General features: G+C 47.4%; 1 protein-coding gene across 11 annotated transcripts in view; it reads right to left on the bottom strand.

The window, feature by feature from the left end:
* Positions 1 to 10,898, bottom strand: part of ADCK5 (aarF domain containing kinase 5) — a 51,219-nt gene extending 40,321 nt beyond the window's left edge. For 6 of the 11 annotated variants that reach the window (XM_081816716.1, XM_081816721.1, XM_081816723.1 and 3 more), the window contains exons 1-3: positions 10,810 to 10,898; positions 10,493 to 10,545; positions 3,239 to 3,300 (exon numbers count right to left, since the gene is read on the bottom strand). In XM_081816716.1, the coding sequence (XP_081672842.1) occupies positions 3,239 to 3,271 (33 nt within the window). In that variant the 5' untranslated portion in view covers positions 3,272 to 3,300; positions 10,493 to 10,545; positions 10,810 to 10,898. Of the gene's footprint in view, positions 1 to 3,238; positions 3,301 to 10,092; positions 10,237 to 10,492; positions 10,610 to 10,809 lie in introns of those variants that run through there. The other 5 variants (XM_081816718.1, XM_081816719.1, XM_081816727.1 and 2 more) reach the window with 5 other exon arrangements.
* Positions 10,899 to 19,227: the final 8,329 nt, after the last annotated feature.

The raw sequence follows: 19,227 nt of genomic DNA, 5'->3' as shown, positions 1-19,227 counted from the left end.
GGGACAGCATGGAGCACAAGGGAGGGAGGATCCTGCCACCTGGCAGGGAGTAGGACTTCCACGTGAACACCAGAGAGGGTCTTCTATACAGAGAATGTGGACTCAGTAGAGGCCTGAAGCCAGGAGAGCACAGGGCATTTCTGGGGAGGAGAGGCCTATGTGAAAGGCTGGAAAACATACTGTATGCTCATAGGTGGGGGGTTGTCCAAAAAGAGTGGGCAGCAAAGTGAGCTGGAGTCAGGCAGAGCATCCCGAGGGGCCCTGGGGTTTTCCTGCAGGGAGGGGGCACTATTCTGGGGAGGTCAGTCCAGGAGGAGGGTGCTGGGTGATGGAGCCCAGTGGATTCAAGGCAAGTGTGAGGAACTGGCAAGATGGCCCAAGGCTGGTGCCTGAGAGCCAGGGAGTGCTTCGATGCCGTCACACACCGGCTGCCTGGAACTCTGGCCAGTGAGGGCTGTGCTGTGATTCTGACCTCAAGGAGACTGCAAGCCCGCTGAGTAAGAACTGACAACAGCCACCAGCCGCCAGCCAGTGGAGTTCAGCACTCACGGTCAGTGGCCCTGAGCAAGTCCAACAAGTGGCTCCAGGGTGCGGGGCATCCTCTAAACAGCCTGGCCTCTTCGGAAAGTCATTAGGATTCATGAGTTGGGAACACTGGTGCTGGGCACAGCCGTTAATCAATTCTCTGCTTCTATAAATATTTGCAGGGATGCCTGGGTGGCTCAGGCATTAAGCGTCTGCCTTCAGCTCGGGTTGTGATCCTGGGGTCCTGGGATCGAGCCCCGCATCAGGCTCCCTGCTCTGCGGGAAGCCTGCTTCTCCCTCTCGCACTCCCCCTGCTTGTGTTCCCTCTCTCGCTGTGTCTCTGTCAAATAAATAAATAAAATCTTTAAAAATAAATAAATATTTTCAAAATTTTTTAAAGATTTATTTATTTGAGAGAGAGAGAGCAAGCAGAGGGAGACAAGGAGACTCCCCACTGAGCGAGGAGCCCGACATGGGACTCGATCCCATGACCCTTAGATCATGACCTGAGCCGAAATCAAGAAATTAGACGCTTACTATCTTCAGCTCGGGTCATGATCCCGGGAGTCCTGGGATGAGTCCCAAGTCGGGCTCGCTGCTCAGCGGGGAGTCTGCTTCTCCAGCTCCCTCCGTCCCTCCCCCCACTTGTGCAAGTTCTCTCTCAAAAAAAAAAGAATCGGACACTTAGCCAACTGAGCCACCCAGGCACTCCAATATTTGCAATTTTTTATAACAATAAGTTAAAAAACAATCACAGGAAAAAAGTGGGAAGACTGTTGTAGACTGGGAGGCTAGACAGACAAGACACCCAGGCGCACCTCAAGCGGCAGGAAAGCTCCTATAAACACAGTCCTGGGACAACAAGCTAGTCAGAATACAACAGACATTCAGGAATTACTGTTCACACTCCTAGGCACGATTAAGTTAAGTGAGAATGATGTTTAGGGGATGCATGTTTTTTTTTTTTTTTTTAAAGATTTTATTTATTTATTTGAGAGAGAGAATGAGATAGAGAGAGCATGAGAGGGGGGAGGGTCAGAGGGAGAAGCAGACCCCCCGTTGAGCAGGGAGCCTGATGCGGGACTCGATCCAGGGATTCCAGGATCATGACCTGAGCCGAAGGCAGTCGCCCAACCAACTGAGCCACCCAGGCGCCCCTAGGGGATGCATGTTGACATGTTTAGAGATTGTGTCAAAATGTCTGCAACTTATGGGCGCCTGGGGGGCTGAGTTGTTAAACGTCTGCCTTCGGCTCAGGTCATGATCCCAGGGTCCTGGGATGGATCCCCGCATCAGGCCTGCTTCTCCCTTTCCCACTCCCCCTGCTTGTGTTCCTGCTCTCGCTATCTCTCTGTCAAATAAATAAAATCTTTAAAAAAAAAAAATGTCTGCAACTTACTTTCAAATGGTCCAATGACAACAAAATATATGGTTTCAAATAGAAATAGGAACACCTAGAGCAGATATTCATAATGGGTGGATCTAGGTGGTGGGTATCAGGACAGTTAACTATGTAGGACCATTCTGTCAGCTTGTCCCTGTATTTGAACGTTCTCATGATCAAAGTGGCAGGCATCTGCTATGCTCTTCCAAGTCCCAGTCAGGAAGGTGGCGCTGTTTTATTATCCTATTGTTTCCTTTATAAATTTGCAATCACATACAAAGCTTTATAAAGTTACATAAATGACTAAACTGTGAATCCCTTACCTAATATAGCCTAATATAGATAATTACTTTTACTGCCTCCCCCAGTTGCAAGTACTTTACTACACTGTCAATTCTATTTTTAACCTTCCTTTTATATTATTGTCATGCATTTTTAAGTTGTTTTTGTTTTTTTGTTGTTTTTTGTTTGTTTTTGAGAGGGAGAGAAAGAGGGAGGGTGTGGAAGGGGCAGAGGGAGAGGGAAAGAATCTTAAGCAGGATCCATGCCCAGCACAGAGCCTGACATGGGGCTCGATCTCACAAAATCAAGTCAGATGGTCAACCAACTGAGCCACCCAGGCGCCCCTATTTTAAGTTTTTATTTTACTTCCAGCATAGTTAACATACAGTGATTCAACACTCACACACATCACCTGGTGCTCATCACAAGTGCACTCCTTGATCCCCACCACCTGTTTCCCATCCTTCCATCCTCCTCCCCTCTGGGGACCATCCATTCTCTATATTTAAGAGTCTGTTTCTTGCTTTGTCTCTCTCTTTTGTTTTTTCCTTTGCTCATTTGTTTCTTAAATTCCACATATGAGCAACATGATATGGTATTTGTCTTTCTCTGACTTGCTTTGCTTAGCATTATTACTCTTTAGCTCCATCCATGTTGTTGCAAATACCAAGATTTCATTCCTTTTGATGGCTGAATAATATTCCATTGTATATATACCACCTCTTCATCCATCATCAGCAGATGGACACTTGGACTGCTTCCATAGTTGGGCTATTGTTGATAGTGGTGTTATAAACCAAGGGGTACATGTATCCCTTCGAATTAGCGTTTTTGTATTTTTTGGATAAATAGCTAGTAGTGCAATTGCTGGGTCATAGGGCAGCTCTGTTCTTAACTTTTTGAGGAACCTCCATACTGTTCTCCAGAGTGGCTACATCAGCTTGCATTCCCACCAGCAGTGCAAGAGGGTTCCTTCTTCTCCATATCCTAGGAAGGTGGCATTTTGAAGATGAGGCAGCTAGGGCAGGGCAGGGCAGGGGTACTCACCAGGGGCAACCGTGTGCCCAGGACATCTGGCATTGTCTGGAGACACTCTTAGTTGTCACAACCTGGGAAAAGGGGTGCTCTTAGCATTGAACGGGTGGAGGCCAGGGACACTGCCCAACACCAGACAGTGCCCAGGATGGCCCTGCCCTAGAGACTCAGGTAGACCCAAGGCTGAGAAGGGACAGACTATGAACGCAGACTGCTGAGCCTGGAATTGGAATGCAGGCTCCAGCAAGTACTAGCTGTGCAGTGAGAGCAAGCTACCTCCCTCCCTGCACCTCAGTTTCACTGTCTATAAAACAAGGACCACTGTACTGTTCATGTATGGGTCAAGGGAACATTTGCAAAGCCCTCCGCACTGCGCCCAGCCCACACGACAGACCAGGCAGATGGGCATGCTGAGGTCATTCTGGGGTCAAGGAGCAGCTACTCTCCACAGCCCTCCTGCTCACTGTGCCATGCCACCTGCTGGTCCCCATGCCCTTACTCTCCTGCCAACAGCCCTGCCCCCAGGAGTCCGCTCCACCTAACATGAAGAAGTACATACTTGCTAGATTAAATTGAACTATTTATGTTAACAGATCATCAGCTTCCCACAGCTTTTTCAAGAGGAAAAAAATAGCACTTAGTCCAGAAGATAAAAGAGACTATTTCCAACATATTTCCAACATAAAACTTGGAGATAGGTTACATACAGAATATGAAGAAATGCTTTACTTAACAGGAGCAGAAGGGCAGGAGCGAGTGAAAGGACAGCAAGGTTTGCTGCAAAGTTCCAGTGGTGTTCATGGATTCAGAAGCACCACCACCGCAGACAAAGAAGGAAAATGGCCAAAGCTGACAGACAATGATTATTCTGAGACATTAGCATTGAAAGGAAAGGAAAGGAAAAAGGAAAGGAAAGGGAAAGGAAAGATTTATGAGCTATTCTAGCCAATAAACTGGAGGAGCAGAAAGGCCTCATGATTCGGAGGCTGCGAGCACCAAGGCCGAAGCAAGGGATGGCAGGGAATGTAACGTATCAGGGCCCAGGCATGGCTGCCCCAAGACTGCAGGCTAAACCCAGCATCACAAGAGCCCCAGACCCTCCAGATGCCCATGAGGGCTGAGCAGGAGGGGCTACACTCGTGTTCTTTCACAGAGGAGCATGCTAACTCTGAATTATTTTACACTAAAGCACCCAAGCCTCAGAGGGGGCAAGGCCAGAAAGGTAACCGCCCCTGGCCGCAGCTCCCCAGTACCAGTTTCTGCTTTCTCAGATGCCGTTGCAGCAGTAAGGACTCGGGCTGCATCTCATCATTCCCCAATTCATTCCCCAGCGGTGAGTGACTCTCCACTCACACTCCCATAACAAAGGTCCCTCTGGTAGAACCTGGACAGCCCACACAGCACCAGGCCCAGGTGCTTGCAATGCCCTTCGCCAGACCCTAATTCCCCAGTCCTGTCTCTCATCCCCCCATCCGCCTCTGCAAGTGGTACACGCCTCTCCCACTATCCTTATCACACCGGAGTGTGACTGTTAGTCTCTGTTCCCCCACCAGACTGTGCAGGGTCCACCTCTCAATCATCTCTGTGCTTCTAGGATCTAGTGCAGTGCTTGTTAGATAAAGCAGGAACTCCATGAAGGCTTGCTGAATTGAGATAAATGGTGACAGAATGAACCAGAACCCCACACGGCCCAACCCTGGATGCTAGGTGAGCAATATGAAGAAGGCCACGGTCAGGTAAGAGATGGCAGCAGCCCTTGCAGCAGGCTGGCTCTGCACAGGACTCCAAGGATGAGGCCTCATGCTGACAACTCCAAAGCCCCCACCACAGTCCACAGGCCCATTCAAGACCTGGCTCCTTCCAGTCTGGGATGGCCAGTGCTCCTCAAACTATCCCCATCATCCAAGAGACATCCCCGAAGCCCAAAGAAGTCAGATGACTATAAATATGGGACAGAACTTGTAGCCAAATCTTCCAGGAACCAGTCCAGGGCAATTTCCAGCACATTACATATAACTCAAATCACACCCAGAGCTTAAGCACCAGAACATGCCAGCAAACAGGCAAAGAGAGAGCTGTGGATCGCCAGGCTGCTCCCCCAGGCACCAGTGCCTTCTCACTAGGATGACTACATGCCCTGGCTTGCCTGGGACAGCCCTAGCTTATACTCGTCTCTGCACCCACCACCTCAAAGCCTTCCAGTTTGGACGAGATGCAATGGGCCTTCTCTACCCCAGTCTCTGTTTGTTTGTTTTTTTTTTTAAAGATTTTATTTATTTGACAGAGAAAGACACAGCGAGAGAGGGAACACAAGCAGGGGGAGTAGGGGAGGGAGAAGCAGGCTTCCTGCCGAGCAGGGTGCCCGATGCGGGGCTCGATCCCAGGACCCTGGGATCATGACCTGAGCCGAAGGCAGACGCTTAACGACTGAGCCACCCAGGCGCCCCCTTCTCATGCTTTCTTAGAGTGTGTGCACAGCCTGCCTGCAGAAACAGAGTGCTCATCTGGAACTCAGCTAACAACCTATAAAGTAGAGGGAAAAAAGACTCTGAGTAGTGAGACTCAAATAGATATTACAAAGGACACCAACAGGCCGAGCTACCCGCTTCCCTGCCACCCTGTCGATTAGATAGAGCACATTAGGGGTTGAAAGGTCATTGCAGGCAACCCAGCCCACAGCGCTAAGAAGCACCCGCTGCATCTCATGATGAGGCCCAAGCCAGAAGAACTACAGAGGTGACAAGAACCACGCCTGTTTCCTGGCAGGGTCAACCACCCTGTGTACTTAAACAGCAGAGGAATCCAAGGCACAGAAATGTTCCCACAGGTAAGAAGTGAGCCTAGGAATCTGGGCCCACGAGAGGTGGCCTAGAGGACCATGAATACCCTGCCCTTTTCTTTTCCAAGGGTCTATGACCCTCTTGGCACCAGTCAGGTCTCAGAGGCTTACTGGGCTCTGCTCCACTTACCAGATGTGAGCAGCTCCTCATCAGAAGCTAAAACCTGCCTGCCCACTCCTTAGGGCGGTTGGGAGGATTAAGTGACCCGAATATGTGCAGACACTTTGTGAGCTGTAAAGTGCTGAGCTAAAGGCCAATTCAGCGCCTGTCTGCCTGGCTCTCACACTGCCTCTGCCGCATCTCCATCCATAAAACACCCTTGTGGAAGGCAGGCTCATTGCAAGTCACAAAAATGAACAGAAATGCATCTGCACCTAAGTTGAAAACCCAAAAGACTCCACCTCAGAACTTCCAGAACTCATACAGGAATTCAGCAACGTAGCAGGATATTAAGTCAATGCACAGAAATCAGCTGCATTTTATACACTAACAATGAGACAGAAAAAAGAGAAATTAAGGAATCGATCCCATTTACAATTGCACCCAAAACCATAAGATACCTGAGAATAAATCTAACCAAAGAGGTAAAGAATCTGTACTCAGAAAACTATAGAACACTCATGAAAGAAATTGAGAAAGACACAAGGAAATGGAAAAACGTTCCATGCTCCTGGATTGGAAGAACAAAGATTGTGAAAATGTCTATGCTACCCAGAGCAATCTACACATTCAATGCAATTCCCATCAAAATACCATCAACTTATTTCACAGAAATGGAAAAAATAATCTTAAAATTTGTATGGAACCAGAAAAGACCCCGCATAGCCAGAGGAATGTTGAAAAAGAAAAGCAAAGCCGGCGGCATCACAATTCCGGACTTCCAGCTCTATTACAAAGCTGTCGTCATCAAGACAGTATGGTACTGGCACAAAAACAGACACATAGATCAATGGAACAGAACAGAGAGCCCAGAAATGGACCCTCAACTCTATGGTCAACTCATCTTCGACAAAGCAGGAAAGAATGTCCAATGGCAAAAAGACAGTCTCTTCAACAAATGGTGTTGGGAAAATTGGGTAGCCACATGCAGAAGAATGAAACTGGACCATTTCCTTACACCACACACAAAAATAGACTCAAAATGGATGAAAGACCTCAATGTGAGACAGGAATCCATGAATCCTACAGAACACAGGCAGTAACCTCTTTGGCCTTGGCCGCAGCCACTTCTTGCTAGACACGTCTCCAAAGGCAAGGGAAGCAAGGGCAAAAATGAACTACTGGGACTTCATCAAGATAAAAAGCTTTTGCACAGCAAAGGAAACAGTCGACAAAACTAAAAGGCAACCCACGGAAGGGGAGAAGATATTTGCAAGTGTCTTTTTTTTTTCCCCAGGATTTTTTTGAAGATTTTATTTATTTATTTATTTTGATACAGAGCACAAAGCACAAGTAGGCAGAGAGGCAGGCAGAGGGAGAGAGAGAGAGAAGCAGGCTCCCCACTGAGCAGGGAGCCTGACATGGGGCTCGATCCCGGGACCCTGGGATCATGACCTGTGCCGAAGGCAGCCACTTAACTGGGCCACCCAGGTGCCCCTATGCAAATGTCTTATCAGATAAAAGGCTAGTATCCGAGATCTATAAAGAACTTCTCAAACTCAACACCCAAAGAACAAATAATCCAGTGAAGAAACAGGCAGAAGACATGAACAGATATTTCTCCAAAGAACACATCCAAATGGACAACAGACACATGAAAAAGAGCTCCACATCACTTGCCATCAGGGAAATACAAATCAAAACCTCAATGAGATACCACCTCACACCAGTCAGAATGGCTAAAATTAACAAGTCAGGAAACGACAGATGTTGGCGAGGATGCGGAGAAAGGGGAACCCTCCTACGCTGTTGGTGGGAATGCAAGCTGGTGCAGCCACTCTGGAAAATAGTATGGAGGTTCCTCAAAAAGTTGAGAATAGAGCTACCCTACGACCCAGCAATTGCACTACTGGGTATTTACTCCAAAAATACAAATGTAGGGATCTGAAGGGGTATGTGCACCCCAATGTTTATAACAGCAATGTCCACAAGAGCCAAACTGTGGAAAGAGCCAAGATGTCCATCGACAGATGAATGGATAAAGAAGATGTGGTCCATATATACAATGGAATATTATGCAGCCGTCAGAAAGGATGAATACCTACCATTTGCAACGATGTGGATGGAACTGGAGGGTATTATGGTAAGTGAAATAAGTCAAGCAGAGAAGGGCAATTATCATATGATCTCACCAATATGTGGAATTTAAGAAACAAAACAGAGGATCACAGGGGAAGGGAGGGAAAAAGGAAACAAGAAAACCAGAGAGGGAGACAAACCATAAGAGACTCTTAATCTCAGGAAACGAACAGGGTTGCTGGAGGGGAGGGGGGTCAGGGGATGGGGTACCTGGGGGATGGGCATGAAGGAGGGCATGTGATGGAATCAGCACTGAGTGTTGTATAAGACTGATGAATCACTGACCTCTATCTCTGAAACCAATAATATGCTATATGTTAATTAAATCTAAATTAAAAAAAAAAAACACGCATCCATACTGTTTATATCTAACCCTACAAGGCTAGGCTTACTAGAAAAATACAAGCCCTGTAGAAAGCTCCAAGTTGAAAATGCTGATAAACCCTCTCAGTCTCTTCAGCTCTAAACCCTATGACGAAAAGGATGGATTCCTGGGGCCAGAGTGGGTGAGAGCGGGGTCAGTGGTTATGACCCCAGGTTTAAAAGGTGCTGATCATGGGGTGCCCGGGTGGCTCAGTCGTTAGGCGTCTGCCTTCGGCTCAGGTCATGATCCCAGGGTCCTGGGATCGAGCCCCGCATCGGTCTCCCTGCTCCGCGGGAAGCCTGCTTCTCCCTCTCCCACTCCCCCTGCTTGTGTTCCCTCTCTTGCTTTGTCTCTCTCTGTCAAATAAATAAATAAAATCTTAAAAAAAAAAAAAAAAGATTGTGTGGTTTCTGTTTCCTGGGTATAAAATTCTATACTTATTATCAGTTTCAACTTTTCAGTTTTATTAAAATCTTTCAGGGGCGCCTGGGTGGCTCAGTCGTTAAGCGTCTGCCTTGGGCTCAGGTCGTGACCCCAGGGTCCTGGGATCGAGTCCCACATCGGGCTCCCTGCTCGGCGGGAAGCCTGCTTCTCCCTCTTCCACTCCCTCTGCTTGTGTTCCTGCTCTCGCTCTCTCTCTCTGTCAAATGAATAAATAAAAATCTTAAAAAAAAAACCCACAAAAACTGTGGTCCTGGGGCGCCTGGGTGCCTCAGTCGTTGGGCGTCTGCCTTCGGCTCGGGTCGTGGTCCCAGGGTCCTGGGATCGAGCCCCGCGTCGGGCTCCCCGCTCGGCGGGAAGCCTGCTTCTCCCTCTCCCACTCCCCCCTGCTTGTGTTCCCTCTCTCGCTGTGTCTCTCTCTGTCAAATAAATAGGTGAAATCTTAAAAAAAAAAAAAAAGAGTGCTGATCCTAACTGCAGATACACCAACATGGGAGGCCCCACTGAGAAACAGAACGGGAAGGGCAGCGGCCACTTCCAGGGGCTGGGAGGACAGCGCAGGACCGGGCAGAAGTCTCGGAAGGCCGGCGCGGCGCGAGGTTTCCAGGGCCGCCCGGCGGGAGCCCGGCCCGAGGCCGCCCCCCCACGCCCCCAGTCCTTCCTCTGCTCAGACGCCCGGCGGCAGGTGTCCGCTCAGGGTGACGTGCGGCGCGCTGGAGACCAGGGCAGAGCGAGCCGGCCGCGGGGGCCTCCGCTCGGGCCGCCGCACGGCGTGCAGCGGTGAGGGTCTACGGTCAGGGTCTGGGGTCGCCACCGCGAAGAACCGGGACGCCGACAGCGGTGAAGGACGCCCGCCCCCAAGAGCCCTGACGGTCCCTGACGCGGCCCAGGTCGGGGCGGCTCGGGGCTGGCCCCGGGGTTCCGGACGGGCGCTGACGGGGCCCGTGGGAGCGGCGCCCGGCCACGCCGGGCTGCGAACTCACCGGCCGCCACATCTTCCAGGCCGCCGCGCCGCTCCCGCTCCCGCTCCGGCGCTCGCTTGCCGCACGCCCCCGTCTCCCGGCCCAGCAGCCCCTGCGGGGCGGGGGCTCAGTGCGCACGCGCGCCCCCGGAGGCCACGCCCGAGCGTGCCCGCGTCCGCGTTGGAGCAGCGCCCCCTGGCGGCCGCCGCAGCCTAGCTTTAGGGCTAGGACAGCGCGCCGTGTCCGCTCCGGCAGGCGACTCCGGGTCTGCTCCCACCGAATGGAAGCCGGGGCTCGGGGAGGTCAGCTCACTGGTTCCCGGGAGCTCAGAGCATGGGCGGACGCGGGAGGGTGGGTGGGGGGACACTGCTCTGAGACCTGGAGCCCGGACCGGTGGGGCGGGGAGGGGCTCAACACTTACGTGCCACCGGTTAGGGTGAATCTCTTTCCCTGCTTCGCGGCTCGCTTTCCTCGCTACAAAATGAGGTTAGAGCTCCTTATTCCCTGGATCGAAGCCGGGGATACCTGTGGGCGCCTGCTGTGTGCCGGGCGTCGTGGAAGGCGGACCGTCAGGAGCGACGCCCTGAGTGGTGCTCACAGGGCAGGCGAGACCCACGGGAAGGCTTCTTCCCCCCGCACGGGCCTGCCAGCCCGCCCGGGTGGCAGGGCAGGACCCGTCCCCTCCTCTCGGAGGCCCTCCCCGCCCGCGCCAAAGCTCCTCGTCTCTGCTTCTCTCACCGGCCAGGGGAACACCGCCCGCTCCAGGTTCTCTCCGCTCCCCGGTACCCCAGCCTGCTCAGCCTCCTTCCGGGGCCGCAGCCGCTGCGCTGAGCTCGGCGCCGCCCCCCTGCGGGCGCCTCCTTTCAGGAGCCACGCCCCTAGGGGTCGGGGACGCGGGTCTGCACCGGGCCCTCTGGCGGCAGCCCTGGGCCTCGTGTCCCCTACTCCACACTTGCCAAGTCCCCCACCTCCACGTGGACTGCTCCAGAAGCTTTCTCCACTAACGCTGGTCCCACCCGGCAGCTCTCCTATCAGCTCGTCCCCATCCTCCCTCAAGGTTCCTTTGGTCCCGCATGGCCCCCCCCCGCCCCCGCACGGCTCCTCCCTGTCCACGTGGTTTCTCCTGCTCCCGCAAGGGCAGCCCAGTGGTCCCTGCAGATTGTCCCTTACCCCGGGCCCAGGTGAAGCCAGTGTCTCCTGTGGTGAAACACACCACCCCAGGCCTCTTCTGCTACAGCTCAGTGCCCAGAATCACCTTGTTCCCATCACCCGCCTTGTAACAGAAGCTGGGCTCCATACTCTGGCTGAATGCAGACAGCTGTCCTCACTGTTTTTTTGCCTGCCCTATCTTCACAGCCCTGTCCCTGGAGTCCGGGCTAGGGCCTGACAGTGGACCTTGAGCCCCTCCCAAGGCCAGGCTTTCTGGAATGTTCCCAGTTGCATACATTGAGCCTCCTCACCTAACCCCATAATGTTTATTGAAACCGGTCCAGGAGATAGTGTAGGCCACATAACAATGCTTCTAAAGTGTCTGGGAAGTGACACCAGCAAGGCTGAGAATGGCAGCATGAGCCCAGACAGACACTGCTGGAAGCCTGGGCCACATGCCTGGGGCTGGGAATGGGGGAGGGGCTTTCTTGTCCACTTTTGGGAAAAAGTACAGCCGGTTCCCTCTCCCCAAACACACAAAGGAATGGACTCTGTTCTACTGCCACATCAAAGGACCCTAGTACTGACTGGGGCTCCTGTCCCAGGTACAGGCCCCTGGACTGAAGGGGGGGAATCTACCCCTGGTGGTGCTATGTGAAGTCAGTTCCCCAAAACTGAGATGGCCGGGCCCCAGGAGCACCAAGAAAACCTTCCCCCAAGTGACCACTATTCCTGGTCCATGCAAACCCCAGACACAGTCCACTGCAGTGCTGCCCAGTCAGTCCCCCACTCCCAAGTACATCTCCCAAATCTCCCAGCACCCCTGTGTTCCCAAGCCCATGAATCTACTAAACTGTTGTTTCTTAAAAAGGAAGCGTGGGGCGCCTGGGTGGCTCAGTATTAAGTGTCTGCCTTCAGCTCAGGTCGTGATCCTGAGGGTCCTGGGCTCGACCCCTGCGTTGGGCTCCCTGCTCAGCGGAGAGACTGCTTCTCCCTCTCCTCCGCATTCATGCTCTCGCTATCTCTGTCTCTCTCAAATAAATAAATATTTTTTTAAAAAATGGAAGTATGTATTTACTAAGAAGCATGATTTCTCACACAAACATAAAATGAACATGTGCGTGGGGACTAAACAATGTCCCTGCAAAAGATATGTCCAAGTTCTAACCTCTGCAGCTTGTGATGTGACTTTATTTGGAAATAGAGTTGTTACACATGTAATTGAATTAAAGTTCTCTGGATGAGACCATCCTGGAGGAGGATAGCCCTAATTCTAGTGGCTGGTGTCCTTATACGAGAAGAAAGAGACCTGAGACACAGAGGAAAAGCCAATGTGGAGGCAGAGGTATAGACAGAGTGATGTGGCCACATGCCCAGGGACATACAGGATGGCGGGCACCTCCAGAAGCGTGAAAGGGCCTTGGAGCAGGGTCTCCCTCAGAGCCTTCAGGAGCCAGCCCTGCCAACACCTTGATTTCAGATCTCTGGCCTCCAGCACTCTAACGGAATAAATTTCTGTCATTGTAAACCACCAAGTTTGTGGTAATTAGTTCCAGCATTCCTAAAAAACTAGCACAATGTGTCAAAGGCTTATTTAACTCGTTAACTAATGAGACAACAAAGAAGTCGTTACAAGTTCAAAAGGAAAGTTCAAACCCAGAAATCTATGTGGAGTAAAGGAATGATGAAATCAATTTTTTGTTTTGTTTTTATTAAAATTCAGTTTTATAATCTGTAAAATAAAGTGTTTATGACATTTACATTTTTAAAAATATTTATTTATTTGAGAGGGAGAGAGCATGAGCAGGGGGAGGGGCAGAGGGAGAAGGAGAAGCATTCTTCCCGCTGAGCAGGGAGCCCGACGTGGGGCTCGATCCCAGGACCCTGGGATCATGACCTGAGCCGAAGGCAGATGCTTCACCAACTGAGCCACCCAGGTGCCCCGACATTTACATTTTTTTGAAATGAATTTAAAAATAGATGGAGATTGGCTTTTTCCACAAGAAAAAACAATTGAATCTCCACTGAGCCATATTTATTTGCAAATCTATAAAAAGGAAGTGTCTGCATTGCTGTTGGTCATCTACAATTTAGAGCTGTAAGATAATTCCAAGGGGATGAAAGGTAGAATCTGTTAGAATCAGAATCAGATAATCCAGAAAGGTGTACTCTCTACATGTGTGGTTTTCCATTAGAAATGCGACCACTAATGGGAGGAGTCCAAGATGGCGGAGGAGTAGGAGACCCTAAAAAAAAAGGAGACCGTCTGGTCCCAGGAATTCAGCTAGATAGCAATCAAACCATTCTGAACACCTGCTAGCTCAACCAGAGATGGAAGAAAAGATAGCTGCAATGGAGTGTGGACAGAGACCAGGGAGACAGGAGTGATTGACTGCTTTTCTCTGAGGACTCACTGAGGAGTGGGGCTCCGAGCTCTCAGCTCTGGGGCCAGAGCTTGGGAGGCTGCCATTTTCATTTTCATTCTCTAAAGCCGCATGGAAAACCTTCAGGGAACAAAAGCCACATTGAGCAAACTGGAGCAGATTCCTCAGCCTGGCCCCTGGTAAGGGCAGTGCAATTCTGCCTGGGGAAATACACTTGAGAATCCATGCAACAGGCCCCTCCCCCAGAAGATCAGCAAGAACAACCAGCCAAGACCAAGTTTACTGATCAATGAGAACTGCAAAACCTCAGTTCCCCCCAGTTCTGGGGGGGAATACAGCACATAGAATTCATGGCTTTTTCCCATGATTCTTTAGTCTTTCTACTTTAATTTTTTTAATTTTCTTTTTTTCTAAATTTTTCTTCTTTCCTTTTTCAACCAACTTCTTATTTTATCAACTCCTTTTTAAAAATCTTTTTAAATTTTCATCTTTACAGTCACATTGTATCCCTTCATTGTATTTAATCTGATTTTTGTGTATATATATAAGTTTTGTTTCTTAAGAATTTTGGGATGCAGGGGCACCTGGGTGGCTCAGTCGTTAAGCGTCTGCCTTCAGCTCAGGTCATGATCCTGGGGTCCTGGGATCGAGCCCCGCATCGGGCTCCCTGCTCCATGGGAAGCCTGCTTCTCCCTCTCCTGCTCCCTCTGCTTGTGTTCCCTCTCTCGCTGTGTCTCTCTCTCTGTCAAATAAATAAAATCTTTAAAAAAAAAAAAAAGAATTTTGGGATACAGTGGCTCTGTTCTATTCACTCGCCTGATCATATTCTCTTTTTTTCCTTCCTTTTTGTGTTTTGTTTTGTTAAAGTCTTTTTAAAATATTCATCTTTACAGTTACATTCTTTCCTTTCAATGTATCTAATTTTACTTTTGTATATATAAGTCTTTCTTCCTTTATAATTTTGAGATGTAGTTGCCTCTAACAAACTGACCAAAATACACTCAGGAGATAGTGTATTGCTCTGTTCTTTTCACCTCTTTGTTTATATTCCCACATTTTGTTGTTGTTGCTGCTGGTTTTTTTCTTTCCTTTTGTTTTTTCTTGTCTTTTAATTTCTACTTTTACAGTTACAGTCTATCCTTTTGTTGTATTTAATTTTATTTTTGTACATATATAAGTTTTTCTTTCTTTACAATTTTGGGATCTCGTTTTCTAAAAAACAGACCAAAATACACACAGAACCCAGTGTATTACTCTATTATACTCACCTGTCTGATTATATTCTCTCTCCCTCTCTTCCCCCCCACCCCAAGTTTCAGGTCTCTTCTGATTTGTTTAGTGTATATTTCTCTAGACTCGTGTTGCCATTTTAGTATTTTGCTCTCTGATTCATCTATTCTTCTCTGGACAGAATGACAAATGGAAAAACTCACCTCAAAAAAGAGAACAAGAAGCAGTACTAATTGCCAGGAACCTAATCAATATGGACATTAGTAAGATGTTAGAACTAGAGTTCAGAATAATGATAATAAAGATACCAGCTGGAGTGCCTGGGTGGCTCAGTTGGTTGAGTGTCTGCCTTCGGCTCAGGTTGTGATCCCGGAGTCCCCGGGATTGAACCCTAAATAGGGCTTCCTGCTGAGCAGGGAGTCTGCTTCTCCCTCTGCCCCTCACCCTGCTTGTGCTCTCTCTCTCTCTCTCACTTTCTCTGCCTCTCTCTCTCAAATAAATAAATAAAATCTTCAAAAAAAATAAAGATACTAACTGGGCTTGAAAAAAGAATAGAAGACACTAGAGGATCCCTTTCTGGAGAAATAAGAGAACTAAAATCTAACCAAGTTGAAATCAAAAGGGCTATTAATGGAATGCAATAAAAAATGGAGGCTCTAACTGCTAGGATGAATGAGGCAGAAGAGAGAATTAGTGATATAGAAGACCAAACGATGGAGAATAAAGAAGCTGAGAAAAAAAGAGATAAACAACTACTGGATCATGAGGGGAGAATTTGGGAGATAAGTGATACATAAAGTGAAACAATATTAGAATAATTGGGATCCCAGAAGAAGAGGAAAGAGAGAGAGGGGCAGAAGGTATATTAGAGCAAATTATAGCTGAGAACTTCCCTAATCTGGGGAAGGAAAAGGGCATCAAAATCCAGGAGGCACAGAGAACCCCCTCAAAATCAATAAAAATAGGTCAACACCCTGACATATAATAGGAAAGCTACAAATCTCAGAGAAAGAGAAAATCCCAAAAGCAGCTCGAGACAAGAGGTCTGTAACCTACAAGGGTAGAAACATTAGATTGGCAGCAGACCTATCCACAGAGATCTGGCAGGCCAGAAAGGACAGGCATGATATATTCAGGGCACTAAATGAGAAAAATATGCAGCCAAGAATACTATATCCAGGTAGGCTGTCACTGAAATAGTAGGAGAGATAAAAAGCTTCCAGGATAAACAGAAACTAAAAGAATTTGCAATTCCCAAACCAGTCCTACACGGAATATTGAAAGGGGTCCTCTAAGCAAAGAGAGAGCCCAAAAGTAATATAGACCAGAAAGGAACAAAGACAATATACAGTAACACCTTGTGGGCAATACAATGGCACTAAATTCATATCTTTCAATAGTTACCCTGAATGTAAATGGGCTAAATGCCCCAATCAAAAGACAAAGAGTATCAGATTGGATAAAAAAGCAAGACCCACCAATATGCTGTCTGTAAGAGACTCATTTTAGACCCAAAGACATCTCCAGATTTAAAGTGAGGGGGTGGAAAACCATTTACCATGCTAATGGTCATCAAAAGAAAGTTGGGGTGGCAATCCTTATATCAGACAAATTAGATTTTAAACCAAAGACTGTAATAAGAGATGAGGAAGGACACTATATCATAATTAAAGGGTCTATCCAACAAGAAGATCTAACAATTGTAAATATTTATGACTCTAACATGGGAGCAACCAATTATATAAACCAATTAATGACAAAATCAAACACATCGATAATAATATCATAAGAGTAGGGGACTTTATCACCCCCCTCACTGCAATGGACAGATCATCTAAGCATAAGATAAACAAGGAAATAAGGGCTTTGAATGAAACACTGGACCAGATGGACTTCACAGATATATTCAGAACATTTCATCCCAAAGCAACAGAATACACATTCTTCTCGAGTGCACGTGGAACATTCTCCAGAATAGATCACATCATGGGTCACTAATCAGGTCTCAACTGGTACCAAAAGATTGGGATCATTCCCTGCATATTTTCAGACCACAATGCTTTGAAACTGGAACTCAATCACAAGAGCAAAGTTGGAAAGAATTCAAATACATGGAGGTTGAAGAGCATCCTACTAAAGAATGAATAGGTCAACTAGGAAATTAAAGAATTTTAAAAATTCCTGGAAACATAGGGCGCCTGGGTAGCTCAGTAGTTAAGCATCTGCCTTCGGCTCGGGTCATGATCCCAGGGTCCTGGGATTGAGCCCCGCATCGGGCTCCCTGCTTGGTGGGACGCCTGCTTCTCCCTCTCCCACTCCCCCTGCTTGTGTTCCCTCTCTCGCTGTGTCTCTGTCAAATAAATAAATAAAATCTTTTTTAAAAAATTCATGGAAACAAATGAAAATGAAAACACAACTGCTCAAAATCTTTGGGATGCAGCAAAGGCAGTCCTAAGAGGGAAGTATATAGCACTACAAGCCTTTCTCAAGAAACAAGAAAGGTCTCAAATACACAACCTAACCCTACACCTAAAGGAGCTGGAGAAAAAACAGCAAATAAAGCATAAACCCAGTAGGAGAAGAGAAATAATAAAGATTAGAGCAGAAACCAATGAAATAGAAACCAGAAGAACAGTAGAACAGATCAACAAAACTAGGAGCTAGTTCTTTGAAAGAATTGATAAGATTGATAAGCCCCTGGCCAGACTTATCAAAAAGAAAAGACCCAAATAAATAAAATCATGAATGAAAGAGGAGAGATCACAACCAACACCGAAGAAATGCAAACAATTATAAGAACATATTATGAGCAGCTGTATGCCAACAAATTAGACAATCTGGAAGAAATGGATGCATTCCCAGAGATGTATAAACTACCAAAACAACCAGTAAGAAATAGAAAACCTGAGCAGACCCATAACCAGCAAGGAAATTGATGCAGTAATCAAAAATCTCCCAACAAACAAGATGCCCTCCTGGCGGAATTCTACCAAACATTTAAAGAAAAATTAATACCTATTCTTCTGAAGCTGTTTCAAAAAAATCAAAATGGAAGGAAAACTTCCAAACTCTTCTTATGAGGCCAGCATTACCTTGATCCCAAAACCAAAGATCCCACCAAAAAGGAGAATTACAGACCAATATCCCTGGTGAACATAGATGCAAAAATTCTCATCAAAATACTAGCCAATAGGATCCAACAGTACATTAAAAGGATTATTTACCACGACCAAGTGGGATTTATTCCTGGGCTGCAAGGTTGGTTCAACATCCACAAATCAATCAATGTGATACGATACATTAATAAGAGAAAGAACAAGAACCATATGATCCTCTCAATAGATGCAGAAAAAGCATTTGACAAAGTACAACATCCTTTCTTGATTAAAACTCTTCACAGTGTAGCGATAGAGGGTACATACCTCAATATCATAAAAGCCATCTATGAAAAGCTCACAGCAAATATCATTCTCAAAGGGGAGAGCTTCTCAAAACTGAGAGCTTTCCCCCTAAGGTCAGGAACATAGCAGGGATGTCCACTATCACCACTGCTATTCAACATAGTACTAGAAGTCCTAGCCTCAGCAATCAGACAACAAAAAGAAATAAAAGGCATTCAAATTGGGAAGGAAGAAGTCAAACTCTCACTCTTTGCAGATGACATGATATTCTATGTGGAAAACCCAAAAGACTCCACCCCAAAATTGTTAGAACTCATACAGGAATTCAGTAAAGTGGCAGGATATAAAATCAATGCACAGAAATCAGTTGCATTTCTATACACTAACAATGAGACAGAAGAAAGAGAAATTAAGGAGTTGATCCCATTTACAATTGCACCCAAAACCGTAAGATCCTAGGAATAAACCTAACCAAAGAGGCAAAGATCTGTTGGTGAGAATGCAAGCTAGTGCAGCCACTCTGGAAAACAGTGTGGAGGCTTCTCAAAAAGTTGAAAATAGAGCTACCCTACAACCTAGTAATTGCACTACTGGGTATTTACCCCAAAGATACAAATGTAATGATCTGAAGGGGCACCTGTGCCCCAATGTTTATAGCAGCAATGTCCACAATAGCCAAACTATGGAAAGAGCCTAGATGTCCATTGACAGAGAAATGGATAAAGAAGATGTGGTGTGTACACACACACACACACACACACACACACACACACAGAGGAATATTATGCAGCCATCAAAAAATGAAATCTTGCCATTTGCAACGATGTGGATGGAACTAGAGGGTATTATGCTAAATAAGTCAATCAGAGAAGACAATTATCATATGATCTCACTCATATGTGGAATTTGAGAAACAAGGCAGAGGATCATAGGGGAAGAGAGGGAAATAATGAAAGAACATGAAACCAGAGAGGGAGACAAACCATAAAAGA

This window comes from Leptonychotes weddellii, chromosome 4 (genome assembly GCF_054177405.1).
Source record: "Leptonychotes weddellii isolate Sample4059 chromosome 4, ASM5417740v2, whole genome shotgun sequence".
NCBI classification, from domain to species: domain Eukaryota; kingdom Metazoa; phylum Chordata; class Mammalia; order Carnivora; family Phocidae; genus Leptonychotes; species Leptonychotes weddellii.
The sequence above is the reverse complement of the archived record's forward strand: the minus strand, read 5'-3'. Positions and strand labels throughout refer to the sequence as shown.